At 43.4% G+C, this 14,296-nt stretch overlaps 1 protein-coding gene across 6 annotated transcripts in view; it reads right to left on the bottom strand.

Moving 5' to 3' along the window:
* The window catches only part of MCF2L (MCF.2 cell line derived transforming sequence like), a 166,007-nt gene that overhangs the window by 113,333 nt on the left and 38,378 nt on the right, over nt 1-14,296 (bottom strand). Inside the window, exon 1 of one of the 6 annotated variants that reach the window (XM_072135598.1) lies at nt 10,358-10,561. The exons of the other annotated variants lie outside the window; for them this stretch is intronic. Within the exon in view, the coding sequence (XP_071991699.1) occupies nt 10,358-10,409 (52 nt within the window). The 5' untranslated portion in view covers nt 10,410-10,561. Of the gene's footprint in view, nt 1-10,357; nt 10,562-14,296 lie in introns of those variants that run through there. 6 annotated transcript variants of the gene reach the window in all.

Raw genomic sequence — 14,296 nt, 5'->3', positions numbered from 1 at the left:
GTGTAGAGATCACACTGTCTGACAAGCCTTTAGACCTCAATAGTCCCCACTCAGGATCCAAGCCGAAAGCTTCAGGTTTTGCGGGTCTGGATGGTATATGGGCCCCTGATGAAGAAGGTCCTTCCGATATGGGAGTAATATTGGGTCTGCTATTGCTAAGGCTTTTAGTGTTGCAAACCAATTTTTCTTGGGCCAAAAGGGAACTATCACAATCGCTTTTGCTCTGTCCGTGATAATTTTTTGTATCATCTTGGATATCAACGGCATTGGAGGGAAGGCATACATTAAGGGTGCGTCCCACTTGTGACTGAATGCATCTCTCTGACAGATCGAGACATCTCTTTGCAGCGAGAAGAAAAGACCTGTTTTGGTGTTCTCCCTGGTAGCGAAGAGGTCTAACACTGGAACTCCCCATTTCTGTGTTATCTGGCCATAAATTTCTTGGTTTAGAGACCATTCGTGATGGTCTATCACCCTCCGACTCAGGAAGTCTGCTATTCCATTCTGACTCCCTTTTAAATGTATAGCTGTTAGGGACAAAATGTTGTTCTCTGCCCAAGTGAAAATTTTTCTTGTTAGATGCAACAGGTCCTGACTCCTGGTGCCCCCTTGATGGCGGAGATAGGCTACCGTCGTCACATTGTCTGAGTAGACTTTGATATGGGAGTCTTTCAGATATTGAGAAGCTCCCCTTAGTGTTTCCCAGACCGCCTTCAACTCTCGATGGTTTGAGGATCGTTTCTGAGTCGTTAAGGACCATTGCCCTTGAAGATACCTTCCTTCCAGATATGCTCCCCATCCTGACAGACTTGCATCCGTCTGAATGATCTTTATTGGCCAAGGAAACCAGTGAACTCCCTTTTTCAGATGATCTTCCTCTGTCCACCATACTAGGGATGACTTTATGGATGGAGGTAGTTGGATCTTTTGATCTAGGTGTGAGGGATCCTTGTCCCAGGATGACAGAATCCAACTCTGAAAGGTCCTTGTATGACTCTGGCACCATTGGACTGCTCCTATGCAGGCGGTTAGATGCCCCAACACCTTCATAGCCTCTCTTATTGTGCAAGACTGACGTTGCAGAAATAACAGCATTTTTTGAATCATAAGGCTCCTTTTTTCCTCTGGTAGGAAGGACATCTGGAGACTGGAATTTAGTTGTATACCCAAGAAGACAGTTACTCTGTTGGGAATAAGATTGGACTTTTCCCAATTGATGATCCATCCCAGTTGTTGCAGGGTTGAAATAGTTAGATCCCTGTGTGAGATCAACTCTTCTTCCGTAGTCCCAATTATTAGTAGGTCGTCCAGATATGGAATGATCTTGACGTTTTTCATTCTCAGATGGGCTATTACTTCTATCAAAATTTTTGAGAAAGTCCTTGGGGCTGATGAGACCCCGAATGGTAAGGCCCTGTATTGGAACTTGCAGATTTCCTTTGTTGGAGAGAGGATCGCAAATCTGAGATACTTTTGGGACTGCTGACAAATGGGAACATGGTAATAGGCATCTTTCAGATCTATTGTACATAGGAATGCCTGATGAGGGATGAGGTTGGTAGCAGAACTGATTTTTTCCAGTTTGAATTTTCTGTAGAGGATGAATTTGTTTAGTGATTTTAGATTGAAAATTAGTCGGAAGGAGCCATTGGGCTTTTTTATCAGAAACAAGGGGCAGTAATGTCCGGTCAATGTTGCACTCTTTGGTACTGGTACTACAACACCCATCTCTTGAAGTTTCATGACTTCCTGCCATAGCTGAAAAGAAAGAGATCGATTCTGCAGATTTGTTATTACAAATTTTTTGGGAGGAAGGGCTGTTAACTCCAATTTGTAGCCATTCTCCAACAGATTCAGGACCCAGGGGTTTGATGTTATCTGTGCCCACTGTTGATAGAACCTTAGGAGTCTTCCCCCCACTCTGGCGTCATTGCTTTCTGAACGGCTGAGATGTGTTGCTAGCGCTGAGGAGAAAACCTCTTCCTTTTCCTCCTTTGGAATAGCTCCATCTCCCTTGCTTGCCTTTTCCTTTATAAGGAAATTTCCTCTCTCTTGGCTCACGAAAGGGTTGTTTCTTTGGAAAGGATTTTGTTTCTGGAAACCCTTTTCTCTTGTCTGCAGCCTTCTCTAGAATAGCATCTAGATCTGGTCCGAACACATATTCTCCCTGAAACGGAATACCACACAATTTGGATTTGGAACGGAAATCCCCACTCCATTGTCTCAACCATAGTGTACGTCTGGTAGCATTTGAGAGGGCGCCTTCCTTCGCGCTAAACCTCACTCCTTCTGCTGATGCGTCCGCTATAAACGCCGTTGCAGATTTCAAAGTTGGCAATGTATCCAGGATGATATCCCTCGGGGTTCCACTTCTAATATGGTTTTCCAACTCCGATAACCAGAAGAACATCGTACGAGCCACCGATGTTGTTGCTATATTGGCTTTAAGGTTTAACATACTAGCCTCCCAGGTTTTCTTCAACAAGCTGTCTGCCTTCCTATCTAATGGATCCTTCAATTGTATCGCATCTTCAAACGGAAGATCCGTCTTTTTTGCAATTTTGGTTACCTGAATATCTACCTTAGGGGGGTTATTCCATAGTCGAGAATCCTGCTCATCAAATATTAAACGGTTCTTAAACTCTCGGGATACTGAAATCCTGTTTTCTGGCTCTCTCCACTCCTCTAAGATTAACTGTTTTAGGGTTTCATTTACTGGAAATACTCTCCTTCTTTTTGCTTTTAGAATACCAAAGAGTTCATCCTGAACTGATTTGGATTCTTCAACATCCTCGATCTTAAGCGTATCTCGTACGGCTTTTAGCAGTGCATCTAGATCTTCAGACAGAAACATATATTTTGATTCCATTTTACATGCTGAGGAAGAGGGAGGTGGTTCCATTTCAAATAATTCTAAATTTGATGTGGATGCCTGTTCGCCCTCAGAATCTGATTCTGAAAGGGATTCTACCACTCTGGGTCTTTTGCAAGGTGGTTGTAACTGCGGAATCAATGCAGAAATGGATGAAGACACTGAAGACTGAATCTCGCTCTTAATGAATCCCTTCATTTCATCCATAAATGACGTTCTTTCCTCTCGCATCAATCCATCAATACATTCCTTGCAGATTGTCTTTTTATAATTAGGAGACAGTTTATTATAACACATATTGCATCTCTTTGAAGACGCTTTTTTCCCTTCCACCTCTTTAGTTTTCTCCTTCTCCTTAGTATCCTGCTAAGAGAGAAGGAGATCAGGAATTTACAGAGATCTTTTCGGTAAAGGAGGATAATCCCCCCGTCCCCCCAGATACCCCCGAAACCACTCACAGGAGTTATAGGCGGGGGTTCTGGTAATGTCACATCCATAATCAGGGATTCCATGCCTTCAATCTAAACAGAGTATCATGCATTTAGAATTTTCCAAACATAACATGTACTACAAGAAGACAAAACCTGACCTTATACAGAGTTTTTGCCGATTAAAGCTGCACCTGCATAACAGAATAAGGCAATTTAGACATTATACAGCAACATTAAGGTCATAGACCTGACAAAGTACCTTGCACCCACTGTTTGGGAGTGTCACGACCGAGTCACCGCTGATGTAATCCTATAGACCTCAGAGCAGCGTGCAGGCCGACCAGCGCTGGCGTCACGAGTGATTCTGTAGACCTCAGATCAGCGTGCGCCATTGTTTTTAAATTTTTTGGCGCCCTGCGCCGGTTTCAAGTTCCGGAACGTCACTTCCGGTGAGACGCGGCCCACCGGAAGTTGTCATCACGCTCCCGACACGTGGCCGGGAGCACCAAGATGGCAGCGCCGGGTGTCTTTGGCTTCCCGGAGCCGCAGGCAGAGCCGGCTGGAGACTTCGTGGGACCAGGAAGAGGAGGCACGGCGCTGATCGCGACCCCAAGTCTCCGAGGATGAAGGTAAGTACCCGCTCCTTACAAAAAAAAAAAAAACTCCCCCATACAGTCCCACATGGTGGAGACCGGAGGAGTACTCTCCACTCCCTGCCCGTGTAGGGACAGGAAGCCACTGGTATGTGGATGCAGGGGGGGGTGTTTTAACCTCTCCGCTTCCTGTCCCTGCAGGGTCAAGGGTCATCCTCCATGTGGGGCCGTCATGGGGGACGCTAGGGGAAAATGAAGAACATACGACGTCTGTGTGGATGGAAGAAGCAACATAGCGCCTCTAAGGCTGAGCATAAGGAAATAGAACATATTCAATCTGAGCATATTTCACCTGCATTCCTTGGATCTAATACAAATTGATTTTTCAAGCATTCTCTGTGTCTGCATATGATTAATACTGTTTTTACTAGTGTGTGTGACCAAAATGTGCATGTGTGGGGGTGTACAATACTGAGAATTTGGCAAGTTTGCATTTTTGTACCCTTGGTCGCTGTTCATGCGCAGTGGTCCCCATTCCAGTCTATAGATGTATAATTCTTCCACACATTCGCACATAGAGCCAATAGTCAATGTGGCCCAGCCAAGAACATTGCTGTGGATGGGTCATAAATACAGCAGATAAAATACCCCATAATTAGAGATGAGTCTCGAGAGACCCTTTGGGTTCATCTCTGTTACTGCTGGACTTTGTCCTGATATGACGCCTGTATTATAGCACATTTTTTGCATGTGTCAACGTATCCCATCTAGTTCGAGCTCATTTTTCTAAGTATAAATTGACAACCTTACAGGTCTGTTTGCTGAAATGAACCTGGTTGTAGCGTAGAATCCATTTGGCCATTTCAAACAATATATAATAGGTAGGAAACCTCCTATGACAGGACCAGGAGACATTAACAACTTGTGTCAGATTTTTCACTGCAGTATATAAGCTGTTGTCACTTGGTGTTAAAGCATCAGATAGATTTCTCCGTCACAACAAATTTCCTACTATAGGATTCAGCATTCACATGGCATTCTAAGTTAATAGTCTATGGCCCTACAAAAAGAATATTTCATAACCTGCTAAAACGGTCAGGGGAACAGATGAAATATTTAACAGAGAGGCGGCTGCAGGATGTAAACAATCTATTTGTAGCGCAACATAATGAGTTCAAGTACGCACTTCCTCTGCCATGGATATAGAAGAACTTCCTGTAGCTCATTCTGAAATCTCCCATTCAGGAAACAGGTTCCAGTAGGTAGCCCCTTTTTAATAGTTACCTTTTCATGTCCCAGGAAATTAAAGAACATAACAGTTTAGATTATCTTTGATTTCCTTTAATTGTGAGAGAACCCAAGAGGAAAATCTCCACTGAACCTGTGCTGTTTCCATAGGCAATAACTATAAGCAAATACCTGCTGCTGATCTGCTCTATTCAGACAAGTAAATGGCTGTGAAGCCTGCAACTGCCTCAAGTAAGTGCCTGTTAGATCCTGTCAGAAGGGGGTTTACCTTTTCTGGTAACTCAAGGACCTTTCAATTGTGTCTTGGCAAATGGAAACTACTGTATATGCTCAAGTATAAACCAAGTTTTTCAACACATACTCGAGTCTATAGTCTATAAAAAAAAAGTTAGCACTGTACTCACCTTCCACCACCCCCCGCAGGTCCTTCCTTCGGATGCTCCGATGCCTCTTTGGGTCCCCTTGCGATGCCGGCGTACACAAACAATGACGTCAGCAAGCGGCTGACGTCATTGTGTGTGTCGGCCCAGCACGGGGACCTGAAGAGGAGCTGAACGACACGAAGAGGAGCCGAAGGACCTGAAGAGGCATCAAAGCATCTGAAGCAAGAAGAGGACCTAAGGGGGGCGAACGAAAGGCGAGTACAGTGATGGGGTGGCAGGCTATATACTGGGGGGGTGGGCTGGATATGTACTGGGGGGCTGACTGGCTATATAGTGCAGGGGCTGGCAAGCTATGTATTGGGGGCAGGTGCAGGTAGGCTATATACTGGGGGGCAGGGGCTGGCAGGCTATATACTGGGGGGGGGGGCAGGGGCTGCCAGGCTATATATACTGAGGGGCAGAGGCTAGCAGGCTATATATACTGGGGGACAGGGGCTAGCAGGCTATATATACTGGGGGGACGACAGGGTCTAGCAGGCTATATATACTGGGGGGACGACAGGGTCTAGCAGGCTATATATACTGGGGGGCAGCGGCTGGCAGGCTATATACTGGGGGGGGCAGGGGCTGGCAGGCTATATACTGGGGGGGGGCAGGGGTTCATTTCTCAACCTAGGCTTCTACCAAAGTCAATAGGTTTTCTGTCAATGGCAGTATTTTGTCTTAAAATTAGGTATCTCGGCTTATACTCTGGTCGTCTTATACTCGAGTATATACAGTATTTCTTAAAAACCTGTCCTCCATAAACCTAATAGACCTCCTTTCTTCTGTGCCCTGTTGTGGGTCCATTCTGTCATTTACATCCACATACTGGGCGTTTCCATCCTCGTGAGAAACTGCATAAGAAATTTTGAGATTTGAGGTTTTCTATTTCTATCCTGCACTAAGGTCTACATAATCGAGCTAGATAAACATTTTGTCAAAATTTTTAATTCCAAATATAACTTAGATTTTGTTTTACCTCAAGTGAGATGCTTAAAAGGAACCTGTCACCAGGGACCTAATTTTTCACTAAAGACAGATTGTAAAAGCCCATGACACCAGCAGTGCAAATCTGCCTCTCTGCCTTTTCTAAGCATTTGTATTACAATATAATTGTGTGTTATAACTTACACTTGCACCCTGACATCCTGGGGTAGTCACAGGGGCTGGACTTTGGTTTGCATGCATTTCAAAAAACAACATGTGACCTGTTTGAGCTGCAGGCCGTCTCCATCTTTGTGCTCCTGTACAGCTTGTCCCTCCCACACTGTAGCTTCTCTCCAGGGTCCCGCTGTACAGGAAAATTCAGGAAACAGGAGGACCTTCAAAGATAATCTGGTCCTCTCCACACCTTCACGCTTTTCCTTCAGTCCCAAGCAGCCAAGAGATTCTGGGTGCCAGGGGTCAAAAGTTATGGCTCCTATAATCTAGGATATATCTCATACATGCTTGGCCACTGAGGTGCCACCCTGTGGGGACATATGAGATATGTCCTTGGCAATTAAAGGGTTAAACTAGAACTGAGATTAGTAAATCTTGACTTGTGTGGGACTGCAGTTAGATTCTACCAGAGTCCTGTCTGGTAAACTCTGTGTTGGGGTGGTAGCTTGAGTGCCCACAGAGGGCAGTCTGATTGCCACCTCTGGCACCCGTGCCATAGGTTCGCCACCACTGACCTATAAAAGAAAAATGACATGGTCTCCAAAATAATTAGTTAAAATGAGCCAGGTAAATATACAAGTATGATGAATTTGTTTCAAGTTTACATTGCAAGTTAAAACATTACATACCACCATTGATGTTTCAATGAAAATACCCATCCTAGTAGTCACTATACAGAACAAATAATGAAAAATCATAGGCTAACTGCACATGAAGCATACCGTATTATGTAAATGTTTCCTTTGCCGATTTCCATGCAGAAATTATGAAGTATATTGAAGTGGCATTATGAAAGTAAAAGTAATGTACACAAGGATTTGTTTCTATATACCGTATTTATTTTTGTGTGATGCAGAAAAAATTACTAATGATAATGTCACTTTTTTGTGTTTGCTTTTTTATTTTAATTGAAGTCTTTAGTTTTCTGAAAATCTCTTAAATTTGGCCACTTTGCATGGATATGTAGATGGTTTTTTTAAATTGTATTTCATCATTATACAGGTGAAACGAAAAGGTAAAAAACTGCATGTAAATCCTCACAAAATCAGTGAATTTCACCCACATGTTCTTGGTGTGGATTTACAAGTGTTTTTGCAGGTGTTTTTGCATGACCACTAGCAATGTCCACATTTAGCTTAGTTCTCTTACATATCCAATCTTACTAAATGTAAGGCTCCATGTATACAAGCGTTTCTACCAGCCTGAGCGTCGGACAGCGAACCACTAAACCGAGCTCCATTCAGCATAGCAATATCTCTATAGCCAGTCTATTTTTTTGCAATGCTAATAAAAAACAACTGTATGCTGTGTTTGCAATATTTCTTCAGATGCTAAATAGACAACATTTTCTGCCAGGTACTGCAAGAAAAGGTTACTTTTAGAAATTGTATGTTTAAACAGCATGGTCTGCAAAAATATTCCATCCTACTATGCAAACTAAATATTGAGCTGATCTTTTCTCAGTACAGGCTAAACAATATACACTGCTCGATAAAATATAGGGAACACTCAAATAACACATCCTAGTTCTGAATGTATGAAATATTCTCATTCGGTACTTTGTTCTGTACATAGCGGAATGTGCTGACAATAGCCACAAAAAACCTTCAATGGAAATCAAATTTATTAACCAGTGGAGGCCTGGATTTGGAGTCACCCACAAAATTGAAGTGGAAAAACAGTACAGGCTGATCCAACTTTGATGAAATGTCCTAAAAACTAGCCAAAATGAGGCTCAGTGTGTGTGGCCTTAACATGCCTGTATAGCATCCCTAAAACCCCATGGCAGGCTCCTGATGAGATTGCGGATAGTCTCCAGAGGGATCTCTGGACCAAAGCATCCGCCAACTCCTGGAAATTCTGTGGTGCAATGTGACATTGGTGGATGGAGCGATACATGATGTCCCTGATGTGCTCAATCGGATTCATGTCTGGGGAATGAGCAAGCCAGTCCATAGCTTCAATGCCTTCAACTTGCAGGAACTGATGACACTCCAGCCACATGAGGTCTAACATTAACCTGCATTAGGAGGAACTCAGGGCCAACCACACCAGCATATGGTCTCACAAGGGGTCTGAAGATCTCATCTCGGTACCTAACGGCAGTCAGGTTACCTCTGGCAAGCACATCGAGGGTTGTGCGGCCCTCCAAAAAAATGCCATCCCACACCATTACTGACCCGCTGCCAAACTGGTCATGCTGAAGGGTGTTGCAGGCAGCAGTTTACTCTCCACGACGTTCCCAGACTCTACATCTGTCACATGCGCTCAGTATGAACCTGCTTTCATCTGTAAAGAGCAAAGGGCGCCAGTGGTGAATTTGCCTATCCTGGTGCTCTCTGGCAAATGCCAAGTGTCCTGCACAGAGTTGGGCTGTGAGCACACTGTACGGTGTTTATATTCCTCACTGTATGCAGGCAATATTCTTTACTGTATGGTGGTAGTATTCCTCACAGTATGGTTGTAGTATTCCTCACTGTATGGCAGAAATAACCCTCACTGTATAGCGGTAATTTTCCTTACTGTATGCAAGTAATAATCCTCAGTGTATGCGGGTAGTATTCCTCACTGTATGGCAGAAATATTCATCGCTGTATGGCAGTAATATTTCTCACTGTATTTGCTCCTGTTTCTGTTTCTTATATTTTTTGAGTCATGTGACATTGATGAGTCACTAGAAAAAAATCTGCATGAATCTTCATAAAGCAGTCACATAATTAATACAGATATATTATTGATAATGCAGTTGCTTAACGGATGCTGGGGGGCAACCAGGTCTTGGTCCCTGCCGGCACAGTGCTGCAGCGGTGGTGGACGCCATGTGATGCCGCACATGATAGCGTAGGGACCCACCAAAAAGAGGTCATCTTGAAGTGGTTGGTGGGCTTAAACAATTTGATCAAAATGTAACTAAGAACCTCGAGTTCGTTATATAATGTAGCCTAGTGGCAGTAGATCATTGTGTGATGTGTGGATGTGCGGTCCAGTTCTTTTTCTCTCCTCATGTTGCTTAACAATATACTGTGACTTGCTCATGTCGTGCATAAGAATGAACTAGCAACCATAAATGTATTCATATGAAAAAATCTATAGGTGTCAGAATATTATTACCATAGTTACAGAACCATTTTGCTAGAATGGTCATTCCCATACCCACCAAGCATTGTTCTCATGCGAATAAGAGATCTTGTGATGTATGGTCCCTTTAATTAACACTTCAAGATGCAGTGAAAATTCCACAGCGTGTTCTTAAGCCTTCACACAAGTGATATATGACACAAGCGTGAAACAGCCAAGAGTAATTACCACTGCAGGAAAATGCCCAAAACTGGTCCTGTATGTATACAGCATCTAGAGAACAAAATGATGTCAATTCCAATATGCAGAAAAATCACAATCTGGCGATAAAGTCCCCAATGACATTGACAGCATGCACAGAAATACACTCGCAACTTGCAGCAATTAAACTCTTCTACCATATGAAGAGCGCTCATGTTCATGGCCATGTGCACTCATTCATCCTGAGAATGCTGGTCACCCATGCATGACATCAAGCATCCCCAAGCACCTTTGGAAGAAGAGTATGTTATGAATGGAAGATCATTAAGATGAGACAGCTCCTCCTACCAGTATTCTGAAAAACCGCATGTAATCGATGCATCAATTCTACGATGGCCATCTCAGCAATGTCGATGTTCACTTGTAACCAGAGAAAAGGTCCATAGAAAGCATTTTCTTCCGCCTGCTAAAGAAGCAGCTAAGCTACAGCAGAGCTCCCCAGCACTGCATCTCAATTAGCTCCAGGTCCTTGCTTGACACAAAGGAGGTGGTAAGTGAGCAAGCACACTCTCTCTCCTCTGCAATACACAGGCGAGTCGTTCACGATTGGAGGCACTGTAATCATGATGCTTTATCACGTCAGGGTCACTTAAGAAGTTCACACAGACAATAGTCGCAACACGGTGCAACATCTTTATCATTACAACCTTATTCCTTTATTTATTCTCGCTTCATTAGAATGTGATATGTCAGGGACCTAAAATCACAAAACATGGAACATCCAATATAGTGTTGCCTTTAATTCTGCTCCAATTCTTTTCAGCGTCTCAATATTTAGATGTGTTATTGCTATATTATAATTCTATCATGGTAATATAAAAACCAACTATGTAAAAATAATACAAAGGAAGAATAAAAAAAATGAAACCTGGGACGCACTGCAGAATATTATTAATATGCAATTCTGGGTTCGGATTTTAACAGGTTTTCCTCATAGAACTACTGATGTGGCACACGCCAAACAATATGGGCTATAACACTCTGGTTGAATCATTATATATAGAGGTCTGCCGGTGATCAGAGGAGAATAGAGACACAGGGTGCTAAATAGGGTGAAGAATATACAAAATTTGAAAAAATGAAACAGGATCCCATAAGGACTCTGGTTTGGGTCACACTGCTGTCAAGTTGGGATGTGTGAAATATGAAAGAGGTAGATTGAGAGCTGAAGATGGATATTGACACGACAAGGAGAGGAACCTGCTAAGGTGTGCACTGTTATTTCAGTTCTGAGAGGTAACAGGTAGCTATCCCTAGAAATATCCATCTTGGGCTCCCAAACTATTTGTAATGATGGGAGAAGTCTCTATTTCCACCATATCTTTCATGTGGCCCATTGCACTAAATCTTAGGCAGAACCCAAAACTATCACCTGTTACCAGCAGAACCTCAGAAAATACATCAGCTACCAAGAGAGGTGTTTTTTTTAACTATGTATCCTGTTATACATAAAGACAAAAATATGTTGTCTCCCATTAATTACCTGTGTAAGATATCAAAGTTAGGCTGCATTCACATGGCCGTTGGGGGACGTATATACGTATTTAAGTCCCCCATTGGCCGGCAAAGGGTGCACGGAGCACACGTGCGGCACCGTACAGTTCCGTACCCGGGGAAAAGATAGCATATGTCCTATCTTTCCCCTTAATACGGCGCTTTGTGCCATATATCCCCATGGAGAGGGATGTCACTAAAATCTTATATTTTTTCAGTGCTATATAAACTCTGGGTGGAAAACAATAGGTTTTTATAGCAGCTTTAGTGGGAATACATGGACTTCAGTGGGATTGCATAAGGAGATTTCTCCAAGTACTCCTAAGTCTCTTAAGAGGCGATTGTGTTTGTTCCATAGTTTACTTAGGACTGCTGTATTACCTGGCTGCTGTATTACCTGAAGCAAACAGTGTAAAACTTGTCAGTGTTATACTTTTTACAGGACTGCCTGAGGGTGGGTGTAATAAGTACAATATTGCAGTGCTAAACACAGGCTGTCTGCTTTGGATTGGGCTCAACCATGTACAGCTTTATACTTATGTAAGTCGTAACGGGTATATTTTATAAACGCAACTCCATACAAGAGTAATTTTTTCGGCACTGTGACAATAGGATTCATAATTTTGGGTTGTCATGGGAACAAGGATTAACAATAAAACTTCATTGGAGACAACTTTGATAGTTTAAATGTTAATCATTGCAGCTTGGGGCCAAAATACAGTAAATTACCAGCATCCAGAGAGCTTCACAACCGGTCTTAGTGGCCACAGAGATCAGTTTGTAACTAGGGGTCGTTGGGAACTGCCTGTATTTTGTTAATTTCCCCCTCTCACCATGACAACACCCAACCAGACAGAGGGGTTTGACTCCAAGGACAGCAAACCCAGGACTCGATGCTTGGGTCAGGGTGAGCAGGGCTGTTTGTGGGGTTGGGTGACACAGGAGACTAAATAAAATGAGCGGAACTGAGGGCTCTGCGTGCCCGCTCTGTCACGTGTGCCAAAGGTTCACCACCACCGGGTACTTTGGATATTGCAATTTGCAATGGTCTCCTTCTCAGAGAATGGATATTTCCTTTTCTTTATTGATTAGGGATGTTACATTTTCATGGATGGGAAAACCTTTTTTCCTTCTTTTCTCCTAGCCCCTGGAACATAATATCTCTAACAGAGCGTAGTCCTTTCTCCTCCTCTAACTCCATGGTGGCTCTAACAAGTTTCACGAAAAAGGAGGCCTACTAATCCGCATCTGAGTTTGACTCCCCATCAGAATCAAATTCAAAGTCCGAATTATCTGAGAATCTCGACGTACACGGGGAATCAAGGGATCTAGTTGATTGTTTTAGAAGCTCTGACAGAATTATGTACCTCTTGCTGTATAAGGGAACACAGAGTCAAAAAGTGCTACATGTTCTTAAGAAATAATATGCCGAATGCAAGATTCGCAAGAGGGCTTAGTGTAAGAGGATGGACGGCTTTCCCTGCAGACTCTGCATTCCCAGTTCTTTGACACTAGTAGCTTTCACACGAAGGGTCTCTTTCCTCTAAAATATAATCACATAAGATATTATCAGAAATTTTTGGCAAGGCCATACTCACCACCAACTCAGGACTACTCTTACATAGATTACTGTGGCGGTTTCTGCCGAATACCTTCCACCTTTATCTGAACTCATTTTTCAAGGAGTGGAAGAGCACATGTAGCAAAGGGTAGTGGTAAGCACTTAGCTGTGACAGTCAGTAAGCAGGTAACAGGCCAGCATCCAAAACTGAACCGCATAGATCCAGTGACAGGCTGTAGGTGTAGAAACACGCAAAGACTACTGTGTGGGGGTCCCTTATTTGAAAAATACGGCCCTGTGACATTATTCACCATGTGGGACGCCGACTGGCGTGCCACTTCAGGTCTCAGCCGGAAGTGGGGCAAGGAATGTGCCGTTCAGCCGCATGAACACAGAGGGAGCCGGGCGCTGTCACAGAAGTGTTCACATTGGCACGTGTCTGCCACAGGGGAACTCCTCTGCCACCCCAGACAACACTGCGACCCACAGCATACAGCCATTCCCGAGGCATCCCCCACCAAGGTAAGACTTCACAATGAGGAGGCACTGGCCACATGGGGGTGCGCAGGGCTCCAGCTCACCCTGACCCAAGCATCCGAGTCCTGGGTTTGCTGTCCCTGGAGTCAAACCCCTCTGTCTGGTTGGGTGCGGTCATGGTAAGAGAAATTAAGAAAATACAGGCAGTTCCCAACGACCCCTAGTTACAATCGGATCTCTATGGCCACTAAGACCGGTGGTGAAGCTCTCTGCATGCTGGTAATTTACTGTATTTTGGCCCCAGGCTGCAATTATTAACATAAAAACTATCAAAGTTGTCTCCAATGAAGTTTCATTGTTAATCCTTGTTCCCATGACAACCCAAAATTATGAATCCTATTGTCACAGTGCCGAAAAATTACTTTTGTATGGAGTTGCGCTTATAAAATATACCCGTTACGACTTACATAAGTATAAAGCTACACAAATTATCTGGTACATAATAATGAATCAATTGTTTTACAAACTTGGGAAGCTAAATAAAAAGAGGACCTTCCTATCTTTACAGAGCGTATGATGACAGTGATTAACTTATGGTGAGAAACAGAGACTTCTACTTTCATATTACGCACAAAGGATTATCACACTGTCACACTTCAATGGTGCAAATCGATCCAACTGAAGTGTTCTTCATA

The sequence above is a fragment of the Engystomops pustulosus genome, chromosome 2, assembly GCF_040894005.1.
Source record: "Engystomops pustulosus chromosome 2, aEngPut4.maternal, whole genome shotgun sequence".
NCBI lineage: Eukaryota > Metazoa > Chordata > Amphibia > Anura > Leptodactylidae > Engystomops > Engystomops pustulosus.
Note: the sequence above shows the minus strand (reverse complement) of the source record. Positions and strands in the feature narration are given on the sequence as shown.